Raw genomic sequence first — 27,961 nt, forward strand, 5'->3', positions numbered from 1 at the left:
CGAGGAAATTGTTTGATCAGCTCCAACCGGACATGACGTCGTTTATTCAGTGTCGTTAACCGGAAGTTCACCCCTCGCCCCCACGGACCCACTTCCCACTTTATAAATGTACTCGCGTTGTTTACTTAATAATTCAAATGGTCTAGACTTATACTAAATTGGTGGTTGTTTTAATTTATTATAAGTTAAGAATTGTTAAGAAATTCCGTTAGCAGCTTTTCGCCCAATTTTCGTGACATTGCTTGACATTGAAACAGAGAGAATTTAGTGTTATGACACTCGGCTTCCCACTGTCTATGGGTATTTAAAACAATGAATTTCGAGTAGCGAACTTTAACGCTGAAACGAAAAAAATATATATATAGAATTCATTCTCGATGATCGAACCTACAACTTCGCTTACCAAACATTATATAGAATTATTTTAATATAAAAAAACACATAATTTTTCCTGTCAACAGTACAACTATTAGGCGGCAGGATGTAACCGTTATAAATAATAATCTATAGGTGTGTTGGGGATGTAATCTCTTGGAAATATCGCCGGATTAATGGCCGTAGTTATTGGATATTGATATGGAAGATGTATTCTTACTTCCCCAGTCGTATTTTATGTCTCGCTGTGAATTTTCTTTGTCTCCCAAATTTAAATTTAGTAGGGGAATTAATATACACGCCGTTGTTGTTCAGTTTGACATGTCTGGATAGGCTCAATAGTTGTAAGTTTCAATTATCACGTAGAGTCAAGGTTTGATTTTAAAATGTTTAAAAAAGAAAAGAAGACATTACTATCAAAGTAAAATAGTACAGAAAGATAAATAATTCCAAATAGTGCTTAACACTTTTAAAATTATTTTTAGTTTTATAGGTAACAAGTAGCAGTGATTGAAGGAAGGTAATATGAACAAAGGAAAGTAATCTATATATATAAAATCGAAAGGTCACTCACTCATCACGAAATCTCACAAACTACAAGTGCTAGAAATCTCAAATTTTGCATAGGAGTTACTTATAGGACGTAGGTGCTCGCTAAGACGGGAATTTGCAATATTCGACTTCTAAGGGGTAGTTTTTGGGGTCAAAAGTTTGTATGAAACTTCGTTACTACAAATGCTAGAAGTCTCAAATTTAGCATAGACGTCACTAGGACGTAGTCATGGAGACAGAAATTAATAATAACATAGTTCACGCGGGTGAAACCGCGAGCGGGCCGCTAGTAAATAATAAAAATATATATTAATCAACCAAACAATGGCCTCAAATACAATATATAGATATATACATATTTATTATTTTTATATACAAAGCAATCCGTATAATATAAAGGCTGTATACATCCCGCCCTTGTCCTGTCCCTACCATTTTTCATCCAGTCAATAAATTCATTGCCCGCCCACTCGAAACGTCAACCAGAAAAAAGTTGAAACAATTTGGGAAGCCCCTGGTGTAGGTATTATTGTGAGATAATATGCAAATTTTAGTATATCTTTGGCTTTTTAATTCAGACCTATTTACTCATAGCACGCATCTCCTAATTATAGAGACACTGTGTGTTGAGTGGCGAAACACAACACCGCGCTTTGTCTTCAACCAAACTGGAACTATGAAATGAAAATCATTTTCCACAATTAGTTTTACCTATTTTGATAAAGTTGTTACAATCAAACAATTCTATCTACCCTCACTTTATATCCTCAATAAATAATACAATACTCCACTTTCGCCTTCACCAGTGTCCATTGTACTGTCCCATTGTCAGTGTCTCTATCCATTAGTCTACGTGACGAAGGGACTCTAACGACGATCCCGACCCGCTTGTATGTATCAATTAGAATACGGTTAAATTAATTTTGGTTTTCTTTTTAAATATTTGGTGTTATATTGAAAACAATCGAATCAGCTTCACGATATACCCCGCACACATCAAGGTAGGCAGAGGGATAACATTAAGACACCTCGTTCTCTATTTTCTGCCGAATTTTGCAACCACTGCGTGTTGAGTGGCGAAATTCAACGCCGTGCTTTGCCTCTACACCAGCGCGGAGAAATAAACGTATAAATAATTGTTTTCGTCCCATATCCCATATAATAAAAGTGACCTTACTTAAAATTCTATTCTTAAATCTTTTTTTAAAATGATATAATGATTCTCCACATTTTATAATTTAGTAAGTTGGTTAGGCTAGTTCATTCTGAAGGTGCAATATCAAACAAAGTACAGAAAAAACAAATAAAACCTACATATTTATATATATGTATATACCAATAAACTCAGTATATTAGATATATCCAATCAATCGAAACTCACTTATTAAGTTATTACATACACCTCTTAAGACCTCAAAAGGCGTATTGTTCAGGGACATACATATATAACACGTGTACAAATTAAAGCTCTCATCCTACATCATGTGAGACACTTCGACCTCACTTGTATCATAATAGCGGTAGAATCGAAAGTAATAATCGTTCGTCGTACAATTAGTTAGAAGTGGTGGATTAATATTGGGAAACGTATAGAGTGTTCTAACGCGTGAGATATGTTTGTCTTGTCAAGTGTATCAGGTTCAAATTCAGAAGTGAAATGTATTTAACTAAATATTTTTATGGGAACCTACTTCCATTCCTCAATTTTCGCGAAATTCTGAAGAGGAGGCACTGTAGGTAAAGTGGCAGAATTCACCAGATTTCGTATTTGTGTTTTTGGAACATATCTAAAAATATATTTTTTAAGCAGAGGGGACGTGGGAACCAAGCTTTCCTATTAAGGCACTTCCGTTCCCCACTTTTCGCCAAATTCTGGAGTCATTGCAGGTTGAGTGGCAGAACGAAAAGAAAATATTAAATATTTAATGTCCTCGAATCGGATTCGAACCTACAACCTATCAAATTTACTGATTAAAATTATATTAACAGCGTGTAATTTAAACTTGTAAAGCGGAAGTACACATACATAGCTAATATGAAAATTAAAGCTCCCACATCACCTACCCATGAATGGTTGACAAGCTTGACGGTGATCGCTTGGACAATACCGAATTAACCCCACAAATTACGAACGAAACCTTACGTACTAAATGTATAAGTTATAAGCAAATTTTAATATTTATAGTAGGCACCTATAATATATGGTGATAGTGGTAGTGGTGTGAAATCTTCTCTATAAGAACTGGTTTGATTGTGATTTTGTATATATATAGTTTTACGCTATATCTCATCTCGTCGTAGCACCTGAGCTAGACAGGCAGAGGAAACTTACGTGTTAATCAATTTTAGATATATTTTATGATGAGTGGGGAATCTCAATAAGAAATGAAAATAAATGATTCCCCTGAGTGAAAATCAAACCCATAACCATCGTGTTTACACACACTGTGCTACGACGGCCTTAAAGGAAACAATATAAATAAAATAAATATCCGAATATACTTCATTTAAAAGAAAATATTCTGGTCTAATGTTAAAGAAAACTTGACCTATATAAAACGTTGCCCTCACCATTTAACACGCAGTCTCTTTAAAATGATCGCCTTAAAGCTTAACAATTATTTATTTATTTCATTCCCAAGGTAGTCGTCAATTCTAAAAATTATTCGTAAAATAATAATATGATTATATAAAAAAAATAAGAAATAATATAATTATATAAATATATAATTAAATAAAATAATAATATAATTATATAAACATTATTTTAAATTGTGATATAGAAATTCAATATAAGTTATTCAAAACGCTTCCGCTCTTTACTTAAAAATAAAATTTAAAGTCACCCTCTTTCATCCACCATTAACGGACGGAGGCTAATCTAACGGAGAGCACTTCATCAGGTCGGTACAATAATTAACGAGATATTACAGCCTTATGTTTTATAGACATATAGTATGTATATATATGTAGGTCTATATAAGCTGAAATTACGTCATAATATATGTATATAGACTTAATTCAATAATTTCCTAAGTATCCTTATTAAAATGAAAAAAAAAATTGACTGAAATTCGTAAATTTTTTAGGGTTCCTATCCTCAAAAGGAAAAGCGGAACCCTTATAGGATCACTTTGTTGTCCGTCTGTCCATCTGTCAAGTTTTTCTATTTTTAATAAATATTTTCTACTGTAGAATTTAAAATAACATTTTAATTTCGCATAACGTACTTATATTAATTCTTTTAGCTAAAGCAAGTAATTGATATGTAGATTGTTTAGCAACTTCCATACGTCAGCACCAGTTGTTAAAAGTTTAGGAAAATTGCTTTAAAAATTAATTAAATTTAAAAATTTCAAATCTAGTTAGCTTACTCATTTACAGTTTGAAATTTAACCATTTTTTGTACCTTTACGTTAAAAATGGACTTTTGTTTTTAAATGCATTGATTTTGTTACTGAATTGACTGTCCTGTCGTCTGTACATGCTCTCGGGGGAAAGAATTGTTTTCATTTCTTCGCTTTAGTAAGAAGGCAAACCGCGGAGTTCAGTTCCGCCACTCAACACACAATGTATCGATATTTAGTAAAAAAAAATAAATATTTTTATGATGTATATTTTTTTCAGCTTTACGTTGTATCCTGCATTTATCGGGGTAGAAGGAGCCTAGTGTTAAGATACTCTGCTCCCCACTTTCCACCGAATTCTAGAGGCATTGCGTGTTGACAACGCCGCACATTGACATAATATCATAACGAAAAAATAAGAATATTAAATATTTTATTTCTTCGAGTAGGAATCGAACCCGCAATATACTCGCATATAATATAATAATCAGTTTTCTGCATTTATTTTCACTTTAAATACACACTAATACGAATAATGTCAAGTTTTTTCCATTATTTCTTTCAAAGCAGTCCCTCGACCCTACCATTTGGCTATTGGGCGTGTCAGGGTCTGATTGATGGAAACAAACCCTTTCATGACTGTTTAGGGCATACTATTGTTGAAAATAACAAAATAAGGATTAGGTTAAGGAAAATGATGAAGCTGATGACATAATGTAGGTTTGTGTTATGTTTGTAATTTTTTTGTAAAGCAAAGCATTGTAAGACTTTTAAGACATTACGTGTAGAGTGGCGGAACTTAACTTGAGTTTTGTCTTGTCACTGTGGAGTCAATTGTCAATCTACTCGTATTAGACAATCCACTGTGCCACGAAGGCCTCTACAAGAATAAATAGATAACTTAATAATTACATAATGCTTTACTCTTTCTCTCTCTTGTCTTCTTATTACTCTTTGCCAGACCTAAATAAATCTCCCTATTTTATATGAAGTTTTAGATTCAACAAAATTCTTTTGTGTTTCCGCAATTCGAAGCAACTCTCCTAAGCTATGCTCGACAAGCTGAATAGTAAAACGTCACAAATCTTATTCTTTTCCATCAGTGTGCAGTCGAGAGATGCATGGCTGAGCAATGTGAATTCAAATCCCGTTTGAGTAAAATGTAAATATAGGGATTTATAGTGTAACATACTAGATATATTTTTGGTGGGTTAAGCTAAACATTGGTTTCTATTACTGAATTGGTAATATTAAAACAACTGAGTTCGTAACGCAGTATGTATATTGTGGGTTCGATTCCCAGTCTGGGTAATGATTTATTCTTGTTTGTCCACTCTGGAAAACAAAAGCGTGGCTTTAAGCTTCGCCAATCAACACGTAATGTCTGGAATTTAGGCGTACATTGCAAACAACAGCCTTTATTTCCTATTAGGGGGGTAAAACGTAAACTTAAGAAAAAAATAAAGCTATGAAAACCCTATTTAAAATGTATGTATGTAGGTGCCTTCAAAAAATCATAATTCTAAATGAGACAGAGCTTTCTATAGCCACCAGTACGAGTTGTTTATACGTTTTTTTCTGTCTTCTCCTATACTCATTTTCGTTTGGAAGGAAAACAAAGGAAGTACGTGTCTACATCGCTATCGTTTACCGCGAGATGGAGATACATTTGTTAGGACCCACACCTGCATTGGAAAATGTTACTTAGAATATATTAGAAGTGGTTTCAGTAGTACTGTAAAAACAAATATATTATCTTAAAATTAGTATGTAATTCTCTATGTCAAAAAAATCGAGTGGCAAAAAGATATTTGTATTTTTCATGATTATATAATTTTCTGTATATTATTTGCTTATTTATAAAAGGCACATTGCAGAAATGGGGTTGGCTCCCAGACAGGAGAATTTTCAAGAGAGGAAATTCAGCGGAAAGTGGGAAACGGAGTGTTTTACCACTACGTTTCCTCCGCCTAACCTGCCATAAACGGAATGCATTGGGAATCTGTGTTTTTTATTGAATATTAACAGAAACACAATAGAAACACCTATAACCCTTCCACAATTTTTCCTATTCTTAGATATCAAGGTTAAGATAAATGATGCTCATACAGCATCTCTGCTACTTAACACTCGATTTTAGTTCTTATTTTCCAAGCAATAAGAGCGTGCCGAGATTCCATAAAACAGTGTACACGAAAATTTGTGTAGTGTCGTAATACAAAATAGCAGTTTGCAGTTTTGTTCATTTTGTTTTGCTGAAATATTTAAGGTGTCTCTCGTTAGATATCTTGTAAGGTAAAATGAGAGAAAATAAATTTAAAACTAGTTTTCGCAGGTTCGATTCTTGCTTAACGTATTTATAAGATAATTTCTTTACTTAAATTTTCATCATTGATTGCAACCGCGACGGTTGTAGGTTCAATTCCCATATATATGGAACTTAAACTTTGATATATCAAACCTGATTTGTCAAAGCTTAACTTCAGTCTCCTATCGTCCATGTTTAAACAACTAAAGTGACTTTAATCCGCCTCTCATTTAAAGATCATTTACATTTCTAACGCAATAATCAACTCTATACAGAAGGCATACAGCATAAAGTTGCTTAAAATTTTATTTGGTAACAACTTATGAAAATAAATGAACGTCTACAACAGTAATATACATTTATGTAGATTCTATTTTTTATTTTATTATTTTTTTTAGCTTTTCGCTGTATTTACTTAGCAGGGAGGGAGTCTAGTACTGACCCCCTTTCCGCCGAATTCTGGAGGTTGTGCTGCTTAACTCAACGCCGCATTTTGCCTCTACACCAAAGAAATGTAAATATGATATGTTTCAATTCCTCAGGTGGGATTCGAACTCACAACTTGTCGCATTAACAAGCTCGAGCCCCTACCTATTTATTAGCCTTTAGATAAGTTCTTCATTATTTTTTAGTGACCCAACACTATACGTACGAAATATACTATATACTACCAAAACCACCTAAATTCAATTTTAAAAACAAAAAAGACTTACCTTAGCATAAAAAACTTGCCTATCTTCTTTATAAAAGTATTTTTGCCTATTAAACATTTTACACTCACTGTGGTCACTCACACTACATACTTTAAAATAATTAAATATAATTTAAAACAACGTATATAGTTCTTATGTGAAACTATTTACTTCAAAATTGCTGATTGTTTTCTCGTTGTTATTCGATTCCTATTAAATATCACTGTTCTAGCATTTATTTGTTTTACGAAATTATTATGAAACTTAGACATTATTTGAGGCATAATAAAATATTTTTATTTTGCTAAACTCGCAGTAAAGTATTAGTTTTTTTTTTCATTACAAATATGCAAATAATTTTCAGTACTATCTTTGTCACATAAATATACTAAAATACACTGCGATACTAAAAGTTCAAGAAACAAAAGAGAACTCTCACTTCGAACTGACTACCACATAAAGCACACCACTAAGCCATATGTCACGTTAGTTATAATTATTTTTTGTCTATTCTATTCTATATTTGTTCAGTTTATTCTATTCTACGAGTATACAAGAAACTTGTATAAAGTAATACAACTAGAGTAGCGTCCACAACGATACTGTGTGCTGGAATTCTTTCAATTAATTACAGAGCAATGTATAAACGAGACTTTATTATGACCTAGATATTTATACTTTTTGTGGATTTTTTTTCGGTGTTGGTTGTATGTATGTATAAAAGTTGTATAATATAGCTGAAAACTATAAAAAATATTCTATTTTTTGTTTTTGTTTTTGCATTTTTACTTGTATTGTTTGATAGATCTATCTTTGCATATAATTTAATAATATTAATATACCTAAATAAAATAAATATAAAAAAATTAAACGAGTACATACCTATTAGAAGACCTACTGATAAAACTTTGTTTTTAAAGAAAATAATTCTATATTCTCTTACCCTTTTGAAGACTAATCATCATTTACGGAAAACAACAGCGACTGCTTTAAATTATCTACATCTTCATGCAAAATAGATAAAGTGAAAATAGTGTTATGACACTTAAATCTCCTCTTTCTACTTAACTCCCGAGACGTTTCAGACGTTTCAACTTATGCGAATTTAGAAACAAACAAACAAAAAGACAAAAATAAAACCTCTACATCAACACAATACATTACTCTGTACCCTTTGAATTTACGTAATACAGTTGAAGCAGTCAACCAATGAATGAACCATTGTATACTGTTCAATTGACAATGATTTATTCATATCATATTAAATAAGATAACAACAAGTATTATTTAGAGAGTGTAATAGTAAATATTTTATGGAGACAGTTAATTATAGTTAATTTTAGATTACTTTGACCTTTTACGAATTTTGTACTCGATAAAGAATATGGAACTGTTTTTAGGGATGGGTTATTATCTGATTTGGTATTACTAAAAAGATATTTTTATAGAAATAACTGGTATGTTCGTTAAAACAAATTAACTATCAAAAATAGCTTTTTTTTAAGTTTTACTCGCCTCTTGCAAATCGTTTTGTCCTCTTAGCTATATATCGTTATCAAGCTACGATTTTTTATAGACTTCTTACACTTTACGTGGGTAGAGGTGCGGATTCAAAACATAAAAAAATTTAAACGTTATCTAAAACAGCTTTTTTTTCGCTAAATGTGCAAGAAAAAATAGGTTCTGTCACCTTCGTTTATATTATAAAGAGAAGTGTAAATTTAAAGAAAAATATATATTATTTATTACGTACCAAGATATTTCAAAAGGATGTTTTAAAATCTTAACGAAGCAAAATCAATTAGCTTAGAGCAGCTAGATTTCGATGGTGATATACGCATGCACCTGTGATAGCGCCAGCTTGTCATCAATATGCTGGCACCCGCCCAACGGGGTTTCAACCTTTAGGGTTCCTGTAGCATGAATACTGAATTAATTTTATAGGAGAATTAATAAAATAAGGAAGTATGTAAAGTTAAAAATTTAAAATAAGGAAGTATGTAGGTAATGTGAACCAAGGGGAGTAAAGGGAGATTTGTGATTTTATATATGTATATTATGTATGTAGGAGCTGAAGATCGAGTGTGGTGGCGAGAGTTGGGGAAGGCCTATGTCCAACAGTGGACAAAAGATGGCTGTTGATGATGATGATGATGATGATGATGATGATGATGATGATGTATGTATGTTCACCACTTACTAAACGTACTACTAAATGCAGTAAAATAATGATTTCATTAATTTATATTTCATTTAGCATTGGAATAGCATTTATTAATGAAGACGTATAATAATTTTAATTTAAAAAATATTTTTTAAATTACCATACGGAACCTTTTTTACGATACTAACTCTAGCTTCACCGGTTCATACACATAGTATGTAAAGTGTAATAACAGACACGTGTGACAATAGCTTTGAAATATATCACCTTTTTTAACTGAAAACGATCTTTCGCCATTTTTTGTAGTTTTCGTTTTAAAAGAAAAATGAATATATAAAATTTAGAAAGGCTAATAACTAATGAGGAACAATATCTAGTTATTATGTAATACAAATGGTTAATGTAATTTTTAAATTTTTTTGGTACACATTTTTCTCACATATATTACAGTGTTGAATGGCGGAACCCAACGCCAGATATTTTATAACAATTGATTTATACTACTCCACGAGAGTTTTCCATATATATGCAACACTGGTATGGTAACTGATATGAAATTGGCTATTAAATTATTTCACTTTGATTTTCGATTAAGGAATATTAATTTAAAAATGACTTCATTATCATAAACTTGTTATTTTTCGAGTCCCCAATTCTGATATTAGCACTAAGTACCCTCTATCTACTCCGTGTAATATGCAAAAAAATATATTCAAAAACCGTATACAAAAAGCTAAACTAATACATATTTTTTAATTATCATTTCTCATGTTCCTTTTGACTCCCATGCAACTTGCAATTTAAGTAATGGAAGAACAAATTTCACAAATGGATCTCTTTGAACTGTAATCCGTTTGTCTGTAACAACGCTTGTAACGCTTTTTAATCTCCCTATATGACGAGTAGCTAATTTATGAGGCCCCCTTTTTTCTGCTTCACATTGCTTTGTTCCGCGCTATAGTTACCTTGGAAGCCTTTTTCGTTTATTCTTTTTTTGGTTGGTTTTTGTCAAAAAACCCTTAAAATAGTTAATATTTGTTGTTGTTATTGCTAAAAAAAGATAAAATGTGGTATTTTGTTCTGACATTCAACCCCCTATGTCTCGAAAATTTAACGGAAAGTTTAAAACGGAGGGTCTAGACACTACTTTCAACTATCAAAAAATTATTTGGATGTAAGTGTCATAACTAAAAAAAATCAGGAACTTCTTTTCTTTATTCAGTAGGTGTGTCGATATCATATTACATGGTCTTTCCAAGTATACGTAAATGTTGCAAAAAAAGATTTGTTTCTTCTTCTATTGGCACTATTTTACGGCTAAATAACGGTTGAACCAATTTTGATGTAATTGAACTCCTTAACACAAATGAATAGAATGATTGCTACTTGAATTGGTGTAGATTACATTGAAAAATTACAAATTTCCACTAGGTTTTTGAATTGTTAGAATATTTTCTTGTTCTCTTAATTTTTTCATCTTTGTCTTTTTTTAGGATATAGCAGTGTAGACAGGGGAAACCAGAGGAAACCATATCAGACAGACCAGTGGTAAGACACTACGTTTCCTCTCCATTTTCAAGACATTGCGTGTTGACTGGCAGAACTCAGCTCCACGCATTCCGAATGGGAATGGAATTCACACAACCAACTGGCACCACAACACCTCAAAATCTCTTTTATTTAGTTTCAATTCACAATTGAATACTTTCACACAGTGCGAGCAAGTATACTAAGCAGCGCAAATGGGTGGGATTCGTGGTAAAATGCATTTACGTTTTACAGACAATAGCCGGTTCCATCGTCTCTTATTTGGGAATAGAGTGTCTTCTTTTGTTAAATTCTATGTATGGATATTTAAGCCGTAGAGAGCGTAGAGTATAGAACTTTTGCTGCGAAATAAATGTATATTTTCAAATTTATGTATTATGTATATATATATATATATATATATATATATATATAAATTATATATATAGCTTAATTAAATATTTAATGAACGATTACTGGATAGTATTCATAATAAAGAAAATTAAAAACCTTAAAATAATTTGGAGGGTAACATGAAGGGTTTCATACAATTTTATTAGCCTAATCTTGAAAATTGTAATATAGTTATAATGCAAGTCAATATTGCATTAGATTAAGGCTTATATGCTATAGTATAAAAAAATAAATTTTACCCACCCTACTGAGGTCTCACTGAGATTGTCGTGGCCGTTCGTGGTTGAGGGGCCACTCGAGGGAACGAGTGTCTTAACACTATGTTCACTCTGCCTACCCTCTGCCTGCCTACTCTACCTCCTATGTGCGGGATATAACGTGAAGCTGAACCATCTCAGCATACTGGCATAATAACTAAAGTAACACCAACACCAAAAATTTTCACAAAAAAAATAAAATTATCCAAGCACCGGCGCTCCCAGCCCATAATACCACAAATCGATATTTTAATTCGTCCGCCCGAAGCGTCAGCTTAGACGATCTATTAAATGACAGTTATCTGCATGATTGATTGCTTTTGTATGCAAAAACTGGACCGAATCTGTCACAGAGACACCCTATGTACTAAATTTATATAAGGCTAGTATTAAATTGGCGTATCTTATATTTTTTTACATATATAATTTTTTTTAAATATTACTTTCCAGATAGAATAATTAAATAAAACTTATATTAGTAATATTATAAGTTTTATTTAATTATTCTGAATATTTTATCTAACGGCCAAAGTTGTTAATGTACGCAGTTCTCATCGTTTCTCATTGTCTAAGATTTGTTAGCAGATTTTTTTATTTATGTAAAGAAATTTACCAACTTTTCAACCTATCAACTTATTAACTTCGTTTTAAATTGTAAACTTCAAGTTTTATCTGTGATATTAACATTTTACAATAATGTTTATTAAATAATTCATTTTTCCGAGTGGGAATCGATCAGAAAACAATAGCATTTACAGTCATATTGCCATTGTTCTACTAGGCCTGGGCGGCCTCTATATATAAATTTTACAAGTACAGTACATCTATATATATAAAATCGAAAGGTCACACACTCATCACGAAATCTCAGAAACTACAAGTGCTAGGAATCTCAAATTTTGCATAGGAGTTATTTATAGGACGTAGGTGATCGCTAAGACGGGAATTTACAATATTTGACTTATAAGGGGTTGTTTTTGGGGTTGAAAGTTTGTATGAAACTTCGTTACTACAAATGCTAAGAGTCTCAAATTTTGCATAACGTCACTAGGACGTAGTTATGGAGACAGAAATTAATAATAACATAGTTCACGCGGGTGAAACCGCGAGCGGGCCGCTAGTACATTATATACACGTTTTTTATCAAAAATCGTCTTTCATAAGTTAAGCCACTTGCATTGAAAGAATCATAGGTAGGCTTGACCGTTGATAGGATTAGTCCCGAAGGGTTAAAACTGATCAACCCCCTATCCCGATTTTTGGCAGCAATTCCAAACGGAAACCGCTAGACTCTATACATACATACGAGAATGTATCTGTTCCATTAAAAAGTCGTTATGGTGGAAATTGATTGAATTGAAACAATTATTTTCTGTTCAAATTTTATATGTCTATAGATAGTGTGCCTGTACTCATTGTATTTGATTTATATTTATATAGAATTTTAATTTGCAAATATGAATATATAGACCTTAGGCCTCTCCAATGTGACGCCTAGACATCCTCCACCTAGGTGGTGCACGTAAATTTTTTTTAGCTTCACGCTACTTTCACGCACGCTTTCACGCGGCCCCATACGAGACCTGAGTGTGGGACCAGAGTGACTTAATGTGGCACAGTGCGTGTTGAGTTGCTGAACTCAACGCCAAGCTTTGGCTCTTAAAAAAGCGAGGAAGTGAAAATACATTCCTCGGAGTGAGAATCAAATCTACATCCATCGACTTTAGTCAAAGCTTGTGCAGCTCCGATGGCTTAAACACATAATCATAAAGTATACGTATATAATTCCAATAGTTATACCATGTAATAACGTCGAGACGGTTCTATAACCTTCCATTATGTCTAGTCTTGAACATCTAAATCACAAGTCTGCAGAACTAATTAGCTTTGATTGGTCAAGCGTGGAAAGTAACTTCTGAGACAAAGCGGTGATTTCTTGAAAATTATAAAGTATATATTTTGATAGCTTAGTGTAAGAGATATACCTATATACCGGGGTGAGCAGAGAAAACCTAGTGTCAAGACACTACGTTCCCCGTGCTCCAGTCAGCTTACGAGATATTGTGTGTTGAGTGCGCTCAACGCCGTTCTTTGTCTTGTCCAGAGCAAAGAAAATGAGAATTTATTTCTCCGAGTGGGATTCGAATCCACAACAGTCAAAAACTGTGCTGATGCATCATGACGAGATCGATTTTTTAATTATTAATTCAGTCTATTTGGTATATATTATATTCATAGATAAAACCTACGACTTACATAATGTAAGTTAATAAAACCTCAAAGACAATTGCCGAACTGTCCACGAAAGCTGAACTTCTACGTTTCTTGAAGTTGGATTACTATAACAATAGTATTCTTTACAGCACCACTGTGGACCATTGCCAAGTTTTGCGACGTCGAGTTCCTAGCTTGTAAGTTGTAACAAATTCGAAGTTGGGCTAAGCATTTCTGTAACTATGCTAGCCATTTAGATAGTTTGAAGTTAGTTTTAAAATGTATTTTTTAGTTCTACGGTTTATTTTGTGTATGGCATGACCGTCGTGGACCGGTGCGGTGGCAGAGGTGTGTGACTCACACAACGGTTATGAGTTCGATTCCCACTTGGGGTAATGAAATATTTATTTTTTCATTTCTTCGCTCTGGTAACGAGGCGTGGTGTTGAGTTCCGCTACTCAACACGCAATACCTCGAGAATTCGGCGGAAAGTGGGAAACGGAGTGGAAGAAAAATAACTTGGAGACAAGCAAGTGTTAAGATATGATTCGAGGCAACACTTGTTGAGAGGCAGAACTTATTGAAAAATATTATAAATATTTTACATTATAAATATTTAATCATATTAATTCTTCATCTCAATGCATATTGCAAAAACTATAAAATTGGCAAAAATCTAATTCAATTCAAAAGTCAATATTTACGTATTCGCCAAAAAACTTTTAACTTAAATAAAATCTGCGACCTCCTGCATATTACTGGATTCCAAAAACCCTCACCACTGCACTAAAACGGTGTTATATCCAAACATTCATCTACAATTGTTCAGATATAGCGTTTCGAAGCCCCATATATGTTATATGCCTGCGTTTGATGCAGTAATGTACCGTGAAGATTGGGGGGCAGTAATAGACCTCTAATGGTACCACTGATGATTGTTGTCCTCGAACAGCAAATATTTCATTTGTTTTTCTAACTGTCTTTCTAAGAAAGTAGAAAATATTTTATAACTTATTTACTTAAGTATTTTTCTATAGCTATTTTACGAATTTATTGAAACGAGACGATTAATATAACAAAATCAAATCAGCTTCACGCTGTATCCCGCACACAGCAGGGTAGGCAGAGGGAACCTAATGGTAAGATAAGATATTCCGCTACGCACTTTCTACCGAATTCTGGAGGCATTGCGTGTTGAGAGAAGAAATGGAAATATAAACAATATTTTACTTCCTCGAGTGGGGATCAAACCCACAATCGTCGCGTTACAGTCAATCCGTTGAGCCTTTGCGCCATGACGGTCTCCAAGGAAGTATATGTATTTGTAATCAAAACTCGGTCGAATTGAAAAACACATGCCTTGACAGTCTTGTCAAAGGAACAAAGACTATAAGACCAATTAAAAGAAACTAGGCGCCCCAAGTTCACGGCACATTACGTCAGGCTAGGATCGTAAAGTATGGGGCCACTTTAGCTAATGTTGGATGGGGTGGAGATAGACAAGGTATAGGGAAGTCTTATTGCCTATACTATATGTGTTTGTATGGGAACCTAAATATATATGAAAGGTACGTATTATAGAAGTATTCTCAATGGCTTTTATTATTTAATCATTGGAGAGTTTAAATTTTAATTTTAAAAGAAAATAAAAAAGGAACAGAAAGATTAAGCAGTTAAGGGAAGTAGCTTTACGAAGTGGTCACGTCGTCTACTATAGCGTCGTATACAAAAATCTTGTTAAATAGCATAATTGTAATACTAAATTAGTAAGATATTAAAAACTCACAGGTTCCCTCTGCTTATCCTGCTATGTGCGGGAAACAGCTTGAAGCTCAATAAAATGTTAAGAATTATTGTATAATTTATAGATTTCTTATTATTATGCAAAAGTACAAATTAAAAGAATATAATAGCAACATTATTTATTTATTCAAATTAAAAATTTCGACACTTAAGAATCACCATCAACTTTTCTATGCAATCTCACCAACACGACAAACATAAATATAAGAAACGTCCATATTACATAGCAATTATCTTCTAAAGTTGATACAATATAAAGTACTATACGATCCATATTAATAGGTATAATTGAAGAAAACTTTAGTTTTTTTTTGTATTTTAAAGAAAACTATTCTGTCCTCTCGCAAATGAAAAACGACTTTTAAGTATTTTCAAAACAACTTTTAAGTATATTTCAAAAATATAAACGTATTTTTAATTAAAACACTAACGTCTAGAAACTTCAACGTGTGATGGTTTTTTACTGTCATCTCGTTGATAACACAGATTAGTGATAAGACTATAGATAATAGAATGATTGACTAAAGAGGTGAATTTCTTAATCGAACCTCATTTTTAAAAACCACAAAAAAGTTAGAAAGGTTTTCGTTTTTGTGTTAAAGTTTGTATTTAATAATTTCGTTCAGACGCAATATCTCGAAAATTAAGAAGAGAACTAGGGGACGAAGTGTCTTGACACTAAGTGGATTTTGCCTACCCTGCTCTGCAGGAAAAAGCGTCAAGGTGTTTTTTTGATTATTTTAGTTTGCTTATTTACTTACTACTACTTACTACTACTTACTTACTTACTTACTTAATGGATTTAGTTCTGGAAAAGCGAGCAAAAGTTTCAACATAGTGTCTTATCACTAAATACCCTCCACATGCATAAATATCAAAATAAAATCTTACAAAATATTTTAAGATAGTTACTATAAACATGCAAAAACCATATGTTATAGGGTTAAAGGTAAAATCCTTTAACCCTAGGTCTCTATCTAGTAATATCACGTCTAGCCAGCCGCTACTATCGTTAATACTAATACGAAAATTATGGTTCTCACATGTTTGAAATTCCAAACGGAGAGACATATTGAGAGCGATTTTCATATGTTACATACAAATGTTATTTGGCTTATGCTGTTCAAAATACAGAGAGATTTATCGAAACAAGTATAGTGATGTAATTAAATTAATTTCTTCTTTTTTTTAGATGAATTTACTTATTAAACATAAATATATATATTTTTTGTTTAATTAAGTTCCTGAGATTGGCGAGTGCAATCTAACAAATCTCTCAGTTTTATATTAGTAAAGGTAAGTATAGATTTCTTTTAGTTTCAAATTTTATCCCGCATAGTAGGCTAGGCAGCGAGAACGTAATGTTGAGACACTCAGTTTCTTCACTAACATCTTGGATTCAAGAGACATTGCTTTTGTGTTGAAAATCAGTTGTCATTTAAATATGACACTGCTACGCCGTCGCTTAGGACTGGAAACGCAACAGTTGAACGTTCGATTCCAATACGAGGGAATATATTATTATCGTTTCATCTCTATGGTGACACCTACAGGTGTTGTCTACTATAACACAACACTCTCGAAAATAAGGCGGAAAGTGAGGAACAGAGATTAGGTTCCCTCTGCCTTCCAAGCTCAAATATGTGAGAAATACAGCGTAAAGTTAAAAAGGATACTCCCCACAGTACTTTACTTTCATTTAATATTTTAATTAGATTACAAAGTTTTAGTAATACTTCATTGCAAATAGAAATTCATCCAGTGCGCTTGTTCTAATTTAATTTTGGCTGCAGTAACTCACTTGGTGTCCTATCTCCTTTGCATTTCGCCCAGACACCTTTAGAGCTCTGATTTGCATTCATTTAAATGATGCAATTTTGTATGTAGAACTAGATATAACTTTTTTAAGTAAAAAAAATATATTTTTGAAAAATTATGAATACAAAAAAATAAAATAGGTATACATATATCGTCTCAGTGAAATTCAGGTATTTTTCTATTTTTAAGTTGAAGTCAATGTATACTCTTATGACAAATTCTAAATGCCAGAGCTAACTCTGACTGCAGACACCAGCTACAGTAGGTTCCATTGGAACGTAATATAGCGTTCAAGCGTTTCTGAGATCAGCGCTTTCAACCAAACAAACTCTTGGTGGTTTGGTCATAAGATTATCATAAACAACGACAAGTATTTCTAAATTAATATTTGAGATATGATAATCTTATAATCAGTTACAAAATCTGATTTGTCATATAAAGGTATCATATAAATATATGACATAATTCAATATATTTATATACTTATGGGAATGGGGGAAGGGGGGGATGTATTATACCTTCGGAGGGTAAAATAATTGCTTCAATGCACCGTAATGCGTGTTTAGTCGCTCTCAAATTGTTTTTGAAGACTGTGTCTGGAGATTGCTTGGTGGGATTTATTTACTGATAGAACAGTCGTTAAAGATTTAAGGGATTTTTAGAAATTGGGAGCTTAGATTTTTGTAATGATATAGGTAATAGGCCAGTTATGGCGAAGGTGGTGTGCGACTGTTAACGCAATTGGTTGTGGGAATCGATTCTTACTGGAAGAAATTAAATCTTTAACTTTTTCATTTTCACGCTATGGTAACGAGCCAAAGCGCGTCGTTGAGTTCCTCTACTCCTCCTCCACTCAAAGAAAGTTAAGATCATCCTAAAAAAATCTTAGTCTTAATTTTTTTACTTTACAGAGAGGGTAGAAAATATCTACTGTTAAGACACTTCTTTAACCATTTTCCGTCATATTACATGTTGAGTACCAGAATTTTTAGTTCCCCTAAGTGTGAATCGAACTCAGAACCGTGGTACTGATAGTCAGTTGCAGTGCCGCTGCGTCAGGAAGAAAATTAAAGTGACTTTAATAAAAAAAAATCACATAAAAAATTATAAAGTTTCAAAGCTCAACTTTTCTAAACTTAATTTCCTTTTTGTACAAATCTATACTTATAATAAAATCGTAACGGATTGGTGTCTGTACATAAAAGACATAGGAAAAAATGTTATCAGTAGCATTTACACTTAATAAGTTAATAAAACTAAAAATAATTATTTTTCACATTTTTATCCATTTGTCGGTTTGTCTGTTTGTCTGTGCGTTTGTTGAAGCTAATCTTAGAAAACTCAATTGAATCTTCTTTTGATCTTGTTTTATTTCAATCGGTTTATAAATAAAAAAGTTATATCATAATAAATAATAGTTACCTATAGATTTTTTTGGAAAATGATATTATTAGAAAACGAAAGTACTGCAGATTAGTAAATTAACAATAATGTAGTTCAAACGAGCGAAGCCGCAAGCGTGTCGCTAGTATTAATAATATAATTCTTAAATCTTTCTGCAAATGTCGCATTATACGGAAAAAGGTCCGTTTGCGACAGAAATTGACAAAGTTTGAAATGTTCTGACGAGGGACGAAATGCTTTTGACAGGACGTGTTTTATTGAAATTGATGCCACCCTTCAATTCTGATGGGAAAGTTACTGTTATTATATTATAAGTTTTATATAATAAAAGATTCTTATATTATTGCAGAATTTTGTTTGTCATTTTTTTTAGCTTTGCAATGTATCCCGCTATATAGGGGAAGAGCGAATCAAGAAAATTATAGCGAACAAGCGACTACACCTTGTGATGAGTGAACCTTTGCCCCAGACAGAAATATAGTATGTGGACTTGCATATACGAGCTCCGAGGAAAAAACCTCATATAATTTATCGATATATTGAGGTCGTCGTAGCGCAGTGGAACAGTCTTGTAGGTTCGATTCCCACTCGGTATCGTTTAATTAGTCTCGATTGGGTCATAATGATCTTAACATTCTTGTTTTGTATGAAAGATATTTGTTTATATTTCACTTAATATAAAAGGAAGAATTCCGATTCCAAGACATTTAAACAATTTTTTTTCTAATAAATGTTTAATAAATAACGTTTGTATTATTGTAAATTAATATTTGCAATAACTTCAAAGTTTATAATAACAATATTTTACACGCTAATAATATTTTTATTGAAACCATAAAATAAAAATTATGAAAAAAAAACAACGCCACCTACCTTATCACCATCGAACTTCTCCGGCTCATCGCTGCACGCTCTAACTTCCCTCTTACCCGACCCCCGGCGACCTAGCAAAGGCGTTTCAGGCGGCGATACTAACGCCACACTATTTCTAGTACTTCCCGGAGACTTGATGAACTCAATTTTACCCCCTTCCACACAAATATTAGGGGTCAAAGGGTACATGGGAGACATAGCTACGTTGGAATTAGCTAAATGGTTGTACATCTGGTTGTCGTCTAAGGGAAGTGATTTTGGCTTGTTTCGTTTGTATGTATCGTATGGTTGTGCTGGTTGGTCTGGAACTGGTCGCTTTCCGGGCGGTCGGTCCGGGGGCTCGGGGGAAACGCTGCCATCTGTACCCGGGCTCTCGTTTCGCTCGTTTGATATTCTGTAACAAAATTCATTTTCATTTTTATTAAGAATTATAAAATTTCATTATAACAAACAATCATTACCCGAAATTTAGAGGTTATTATTTGAGTTTGCGGAATTTGAATGCACCAACTAAAGTTAAAGACGAAATTAACTTCGTTCTAATATACCTCTTACTGGTATAAATGAATACAAAAAAAAATTTTTTTTTTCTTTTATAAACTTTTTTCATTGTTTTAAAATAAAAACAAAAAATATAAATAAAATACTCCTAACAATCAATACACCAAACAAAAGTGCTTTTAAAAAAAATCTACACTACATTCAACAACTAGCGCCACAAAACAAACTTGTTGACTTAGAAACACCGCCACTAGATGGCGCTATGCCAAACTCAACAAATAGTCTCAAAAAACCACTTAAAACTCCAAAACCAACACCACAAAAAACCTAAAAACCATTAAAACAATAAAAAATCAAGCCGCAACCCATTGAAACCAACACAAATCCTAAAAACAACCAACTCAAACTGACAATCCTGAATCGCGCTATCGAAATTTTCTGGCTCACTAACTATATATACCATTTGGTCGACCAAAACTAACGGAAGTGTATTCTTTAGTGTGATGCCACTACTGTCTCTAGATCACTACTCGTTAGCAGGTCTTACAGCACGTGACGTCACGCGCTCGTTGTCAGGCTACGCTCCTTGTAACGTGCGCTGCGGACGATCGCCCGCGCGGCTGCGACGGCTCGGAGCGCACTTTCCTTGGGCGGCCTAGAACCTCGCGGTTTTAGTTAACTCGTTAGCCTTAGCTCCGGTTAAATCTTTGAGCACTTCCATACTGTGGCGGCGAGAATATATCTCGATTGCCAGCTTTTTGAAGCTTTTTTTGGTTTTTTAACAATTTTGCACACTTACGCGGTTTTGCCTACTTATATTTATTTTATAGCCAAATTATACAAAATCTTTATATAAATTGTAGTCTTGTGTTATTCTTACGCAAAGCTATATTATTTATATTTCATTCTCTTTAATTTTTTTCAGTTTAAGTTTTTTCCATGTTTTTTCTCCTCCATAGGTAGGAGGTAGATTTAGTCGGCATGTAAATTCACAAAAACTGGAATTTTTTCATCATAAACAAATAAACGCACATTTAGTGACAATTATTTGTTTTTTATAATTATTTTCTAAATTCTTACAAACATGAGAATTATTCTTTTGCATCTACTAAAAGTAACATGATTTTAAATATTTCTCGAACAACATGGTGGTTCATGCTGTAATTTCAGTTTTAATCCTCAACATTGGGTAGCTTAATTCATTTTTTTAAACTAAAAACTAGATACAAATAAAATATTTAAACAGGTTAAATATAAATATAAACTAAGATTATCCTGCCAAGTGAGTTTGCTTCAAGAATTACACTACAGATAAGAGAGAGCCTTCCGTATTACTTTGCTCTTGGATAAATATTTTTATCAAGATTTAGTTCTTAGAATGCTACTGACGAGAAATTTTTGTGTTTTTAATAGAACAGTAGACTCTTAAAAAATTTAAAATTTGTTAGATTAATTAAATAGAATACTTTTCAATTACAATTTAAAAAAAAACATTCAAGAGGAGAACGGCAAAAAAAACACATGCTTTAAGTACTATATAAAAAAATATATTTATTTTAGGTTCCCAATGTATACTGCAAATTGCAGGGTAGCAAGAGTGGACTTACACTGCGTTACTCTTTATCTATACTATTTATGAGACATTCGAGATATCAAGTAGAGGAACTCAACACCTCGCTTTGTATTGTTACCAGAATGGGGAAATGTAAATAATCTATTAAAACAAATGGAAATTTAATCCACAATCGTTGCATTTAATACTACTCTCTATTGGTAAATATTTATTTTATATTACATAGATATATACAAAATTACATGCATATCTTCACGCATGTCACGCACAGAAGAATCCAAGTGACAAATGACTAGTTCTTTGATTTATGCTGATGCCCATAGTATTAAAGTAAATATATTTCAATACACTATTTCTTTATTTGAGCTCTTCCTGCATAATAATAGAGTAGGAAGTGGAAACCTAGTGTTTAGACACTCCGTTTCTTACTTCCGCTTTCACTGCGCCAGAATAAACCCAAATATTTTATATTTAAAATTTAAAAAAAAGATACATCAGTATTGAAAATGAACCCACTATCCATTCAGAATTTTCATTAAAGACGTCAAATCATTCGAAAGCTCGACAAATCAATTAGTTTTAATGCAATAATAATAATATTGTTATACCTTTTAATTTTCCAATTACATCCATTGCTGTGGAATTTTATACTTTATGTACTTGAATATAAGTAATATATTGCTATAGCAGATTGAAAACTAATAAAGCAATCCACCGTTCACATGAACACAAACTGACATATAGTAATGTTGTAATAAATGGCATATAATCTGAGTAGCGTGAATATATTTGATGTTATTACTATATATAGTACTATACTATGTAGTAATATTGATTTTATGTAAAAATCTTTATTGTATTTAATAATAAATTATAAATCAGCTTCACGTATCCCGCAAACAACAGGATAGACAGAGGGATTATTTACATTTGTATTTTCATCTCTCCTCGCTCCGGTGCAGAGGTAGAGAACGACATTGAGTTCAGTTCAGCACTCAACACGCAATGCCTTCAACATTCGACGGAAAGTGAAGTGGAGTGTCTTAACACTAGGTTCCCTCTGCCTACCCTGCTGCGGGATACAGCGTGAAGCTGAAAAGAAATAGTATATATATGTTCGGTTGATATGTATTTGAGTAAACACAGAAGTTCTTACGTGCTGCATCGGCCAAATCGTGGAATGGAGATAACTAGGATTTGTGTGTTACACTATCTAAGTCGCAGAAATAACTCTGAGCCTATGTGTTTTAGTATTACACTTAAATTAAACTTGAATTAACTTTAAAAAAGTCAAAAATCTTAATGAAACCACCTTCATTTTAGAGCCCAGAGTTTAAATTTGCCAAAAAATCCCTTAAATATCTTGAAATGATGGACGCTCAAGCTCTCCATCATATTATACCAGTAAAAACATTTTTACAACATGAAAGAGTTCATCAAGAATCGTTTGTTTGAGGCTAAAATCTATTTAGTTTAAATCTATATACGTCCCTGGGAACGGGAAGGAAGCTAATTGTGGGTATACATAATGTACTAAGTGCAAGAAAAATAAATAGAAAAATCAACTTTAGTACTTTAAAATAAAGTCTATTATAAAATAAACTAGTAGTTTTATTTTGAAACAATCTAAATTGATTCTAACGCTTTAAGAATTATGAGTTATTTTCATATAAATTTTGTTGCAGTTAAAATGTGGACGCATAGTCAATATTTTCGTCAAGTCTCGTCTCTTTATTTCTTTTTGACGTGTTCGTTGACTACTTGTTGTGTGAACTTGACTAAACTTTGAATTAGATTTCTGTTTTTTTTTATATAGAATGTATTGTATTCCTGTCTGTGTGTGAGTATAAAAAAGTTAAAATATAATAATAAGTATAAAAGTACATATAAAAGTTTCTTCAATTAACGTGAACAAACCTTTTTTTAAAAACCATTGTTTTGGTTTCTATTACATTGTTAAATGCTCCCAATAACATTTTTTCTTATATGTAATACACGTACATACACCGATAGTTTCCAATTTTATTATAACTATAGATAGATTCTATCTTTTAGTACACCCCCGGTGACACGGGTGACAGATAAAGCAGTCAGCAGAGACATCAAAGAGCCAAATCGAGAGGCAAAAGTCGAATATTCGGCATTCCCGGTACTAGATACTAGATAGTGGGCTTTAAATTATTTTAACATTGACAAATATGAAAAAAATATTCCTAGATGTACTAAAAATCTAGCTTTAAATTAAAAAGTAGCATGTAGTATATCTGTACAAGTTTGTAAAAAAAAAACGTTGAGGCCATCCTGGCCCAGCGACACAGTAAACGGGACGGTGGTGAGTTCGATTCTCATTCGCATGAATGAATTGTTTGCATTTCCTCGTTCTAGTACTGAAATATCGTTAATCGTTCTATAATAAGCAATATCTCGAAAATTGGTCGGTGCTTGGGAAAAGGAGCGTCTCAACACTAGTTTTGCTCTCTAACTGTGCCCACCTCAGAGAGTCTTGTGCAAGACAAAGTAGTAGTAAAGTTTCTTTTCTAACGAGAAAAGATATTTTACAGGATCATATCTGTTCAAAGCTAAAGTTCCCCAGCTTTGTAAATCCTGTAATTTCGTCTGTATTGCTTGTTAGTCATATACATGCAAGAATCTAAATTCACTCAGACAGAATCGCGTGCAAAACATATGTATGCACACAATAGTTCCTGCATAACATTAAACAATTACTAATGAGAGGGGGAAAGGCACGGTTAAGTAAAAATTTCAAAGGGCCGTAGAGTTTTAAAATCCTTTCCCCCCCTACTTGCTATAGTTGAAGGTATACCTTCGCGACATCTAGGGTTTTGCTATAAGTGTATAATGTACGATGCATTTAGTTCATTTTTTTTTCACTACTACACCCTACTCTTTTTTCATACATGATAACCCTTATCATGTATGGAAAAAGAGATATTATAAAATTGATTTTTGATTTATAGAATACGAGGCCCAAACGCGGCTCCGCCCCCTTAAAGTAATGTTCATTTTAAAGCCGAATTGTATAAATTATATAAGCTATGAAACTATAAAGTTTCCTCTAAATCCGTTCAGTAGTTTTTGCGTGGAAGCGGAACAAATATCCATCCTCACATACTTTTACATTTATAATATTAGTAGTAGGATTATTAGTAGAACTATCGACTTCGCCTGTATGATAAATTAGAACCATATTTTTTTTGTTTAAAATAATTAAGCCATAGGTAGTTAATTATTTTTTTCACATATCGTTTAGTAGGACAATGTATATGAAAATTATTATCTTTTATGTTTATCTTTAAAAGATCATCGCTATAGATAAGGAACGTCTACTTTTAAGATAAAAATTTAAAAGATCGTTAGCGTTAGTTACTATAGCGACGTTAAAAACCCTATGTCAGGCCTCTTTGGTAAAGTGGCACTTGCTTTCAGCTGAGCGAGCCATATAGTATATAATGTGAACTATGGGGGTATATAACCATTTATATGGTACTTTTCTATCATATTAATTAATACGTGTTGCTATTCTAATATAATATGATATTAGAAATAGAAAGGAATATTTAAATTATGATCATTTTCCTCTCTCGTCCGTTTCCGTTATCGTCTCTTCAGGTAACAGTACTGTGTTATAGATTACGTCTATCAGGCTCAAAGAAAGAAAGTTTATGCTACTGTTATACCATATTTCAATATCAATCTCTAAATAAAAACAAATGGTACCATTATCTAATTACTTTTTTTTCAAAGTCGGTATACAATCATTATCATAACAAGCTTACTTAGAAACATCTCACGTCGCTTTATTTGAAACATGGCTTAAGCCCTACGCTGAATAGTCTAGAGGTTATTTCTATGCATTATTAATATGATATATTACATATAATATGTTAGTCTTTGCATATATATGTACCTACTTTAATCTCAAAGGATAATGTAACGTAAATTATTGAAGCGACGAGTGACAAGTGTTTGTCTAAACGCGTTGATTGTGGGTTCGAATCCCACTTTATAATGTTAGCTAGGCTTTACTATATTGGTTTCTTGTCATAAAAAAGTACAGCAAGTTTGAAATAGTACAGTACAATATTAAATATGGTTGAGGTTCCTTGTTTTGACAATAATAAGTGAAAAACGGAATGTCTTAACACTAGGTTCCCTCTGCCTACTCTGCTATGCAAAACTACAAAATTAAAACCTACTGAATTAAACCTTTTTTTGTAGTTTCACGCGTACCTACATAAAAAAGTTTTTAATTTATGTAAAGAAATAAATTACATAGTAAACTATGATTAAGTATGAAAGTAGCAAAAAGTTACAAATTATATTCCCACTAATCTCGCCACACCTTTCTTTATTAGTGTTTCGCGTGACATACTTTATATTGACATTTTTACTAATTATTAACCGACTTTGGAAAAAAAAAACAAATTATCATTTTTACTTGTATTTATGTGATATTGTTTGAATTGGATAATATTCGATTTTCTACGCATCTAATTCTTAACACGTACCTATTCTAAATTTCGTGAATGTATGTATTTTTCTATACATATTTGTCCACGAATTCCTTATAAGTTAATTGAGATGATCCTTCTTGATTTCAATGGATTATATTTCAACTTAGGGAACTGCACTTATCTTATATCACGATTGCACACGCCTATAATTTCATAGAATAATTAAACCTATTTATAATTTCTTTATCAACAAATTACTATAAAGCTATAAAAAGTCTATAAAAAAGATAATTAAATGATTGACTAAAAAAGACCGTTCATTTTAATTTGAGGATTCAGTTAAATTCATTCTATAAGGCAGTGCATAGAACATTTATTATTTATAGAAGTGGCATTACACGGGTGCTTCGTTCTCATGAAGACATTTCCGTTCTCCACTTTCAGCCGATGTCTCGAGACATTGTGTGTTGAATGGCGGCACTGAACGCCGCGTTTGCCTCATTACAAGTGCGAGGAAATGTAAATATTAACATTTCATTCCCCCCAAATGGGAACCCGCAACTAAGACAATTGGTTTGTTAATTCAAAACACGTTCCTTTCAATCCACAGTATAGTGTTTATTCTATGAAACGTACGAGATAAGATAATTTTTACTAGTCTAGTGGCGCCGGGAACGTAATTACCCTGATAACATCTCAGTTTTTTGTTCACTACATTCTTTTCGAGTCAATTGAAAACAGGATTGGAGCTAAATTTTTAATAGAATTACCTGTTTTGGACAAGTGGGTAATAGTGTTAGTAATAATTTGTAGGATAGTAGAAAAAGTGTGGATACAAATTCTTGAACGTAAAATAACTTAGTGTTTATAATGTGACACAGAAGGGATTGTTCATGTAACGATGTTACACTCGTATAAACATCGAATTCGTGACATTACGTTCTAAGTGGCGTAACTTAACGCCATTCTTTGCCATGCCAGAAATGAAAATAATTAATTCCCTCTAATGAGAATCGAATCCACAACCATCGCCAGATGTTGTCCTACGTAACAATAACCTCTTTTAATTTTAAATATGGTTGTGAGTTCGATCCCCACTCGAGGAAATGAAATATTTATTTAAATTAATATTTCCATTTCTTTGCTCTGGTGTCGAGACAAAGCGCGGCTTGACTTTCGCCAATCAACACGTAATGCCTTCAGAATTCGGTGACGAATGTGGTACGTAGTGTCTAAACACTAGGAGCCCTCTGCCTACCCTGCTTCTTGCGGGATACAGTGTGAAGCTGATTTATGTTATTATTTAAGAGTAAGATTTCAACTCACAACTACAAACATACAAACAGACTATAATATTTAGTTGACTTGAAGTGTAACACGACTTGTGGTGTAATATAACGGAGAAGTTTCTCAGTAACGCGATCTTTTTGTTGATTAATCTGTATATATTATAGATAAGGAAAACGTGGACGGATTGTTGGTGAGCTTTGCTCGACTTGATGTTTTAAAATATTTTTTTACTAAAATAGTTTATTATAAAACTGAAGTTTGTTTGATTGAACGCGCTAATTTCAGGAACTATTCGTTCGAGCTAAAAAGATATATATGTGAACTAAGAAGATGTTTTTTTTTAGTTCACAACAGTTAAAAATCTTTATATTAAA

The 27,961-nt window shown here is 32.6% G+C and overlaps 1 protein-coding gene across 4 annotated transcripts in view; it reads right to left on the bottom strand.

The window, feature by feature from the left end:
• LOC146527889 (uncharacterized) overlaps window positions 1-27,961 on the bottom strand; it is a 309,773-nt gene that overhangs the window by 183,949 nt on the left and 97,863 nt on the right. For 3 of the 4 annotated variants that reach the window (XM_085204323.1, XM_085204322.1, XM_085204324.1), the window contains exon 2: window positions 19,749-20,142. In XM_085204323.1, the coding sequence (XP_085060449.1) occupies window positions 19,749-20,142 (394 nt within the window). Of the gene's footprint in view, window positions 1-7,295; window positions 7,467-19,748; window positions 20,143-27,961 lie in introns of those variants that run through there. The other variant, XM_085204325.1, reaches the window with a different exon arrangement.

Source organism: Heliconius melpomene, chromosome 20 (genome assembly GCF_056956725.1).
Source record: "Heliconius melpomene rosina isolate 202511_hmr_F chromosome 20, ASM5695672v1, whole genome shotgun sequence".
Taxonomy (NCBI): domain Eukaryota; kingdom Metazoa; phylum Arthropoda; class Insecta; order Lepidoptera; family Nymphalidae; genus Heliconius; species Heliconius melpomene.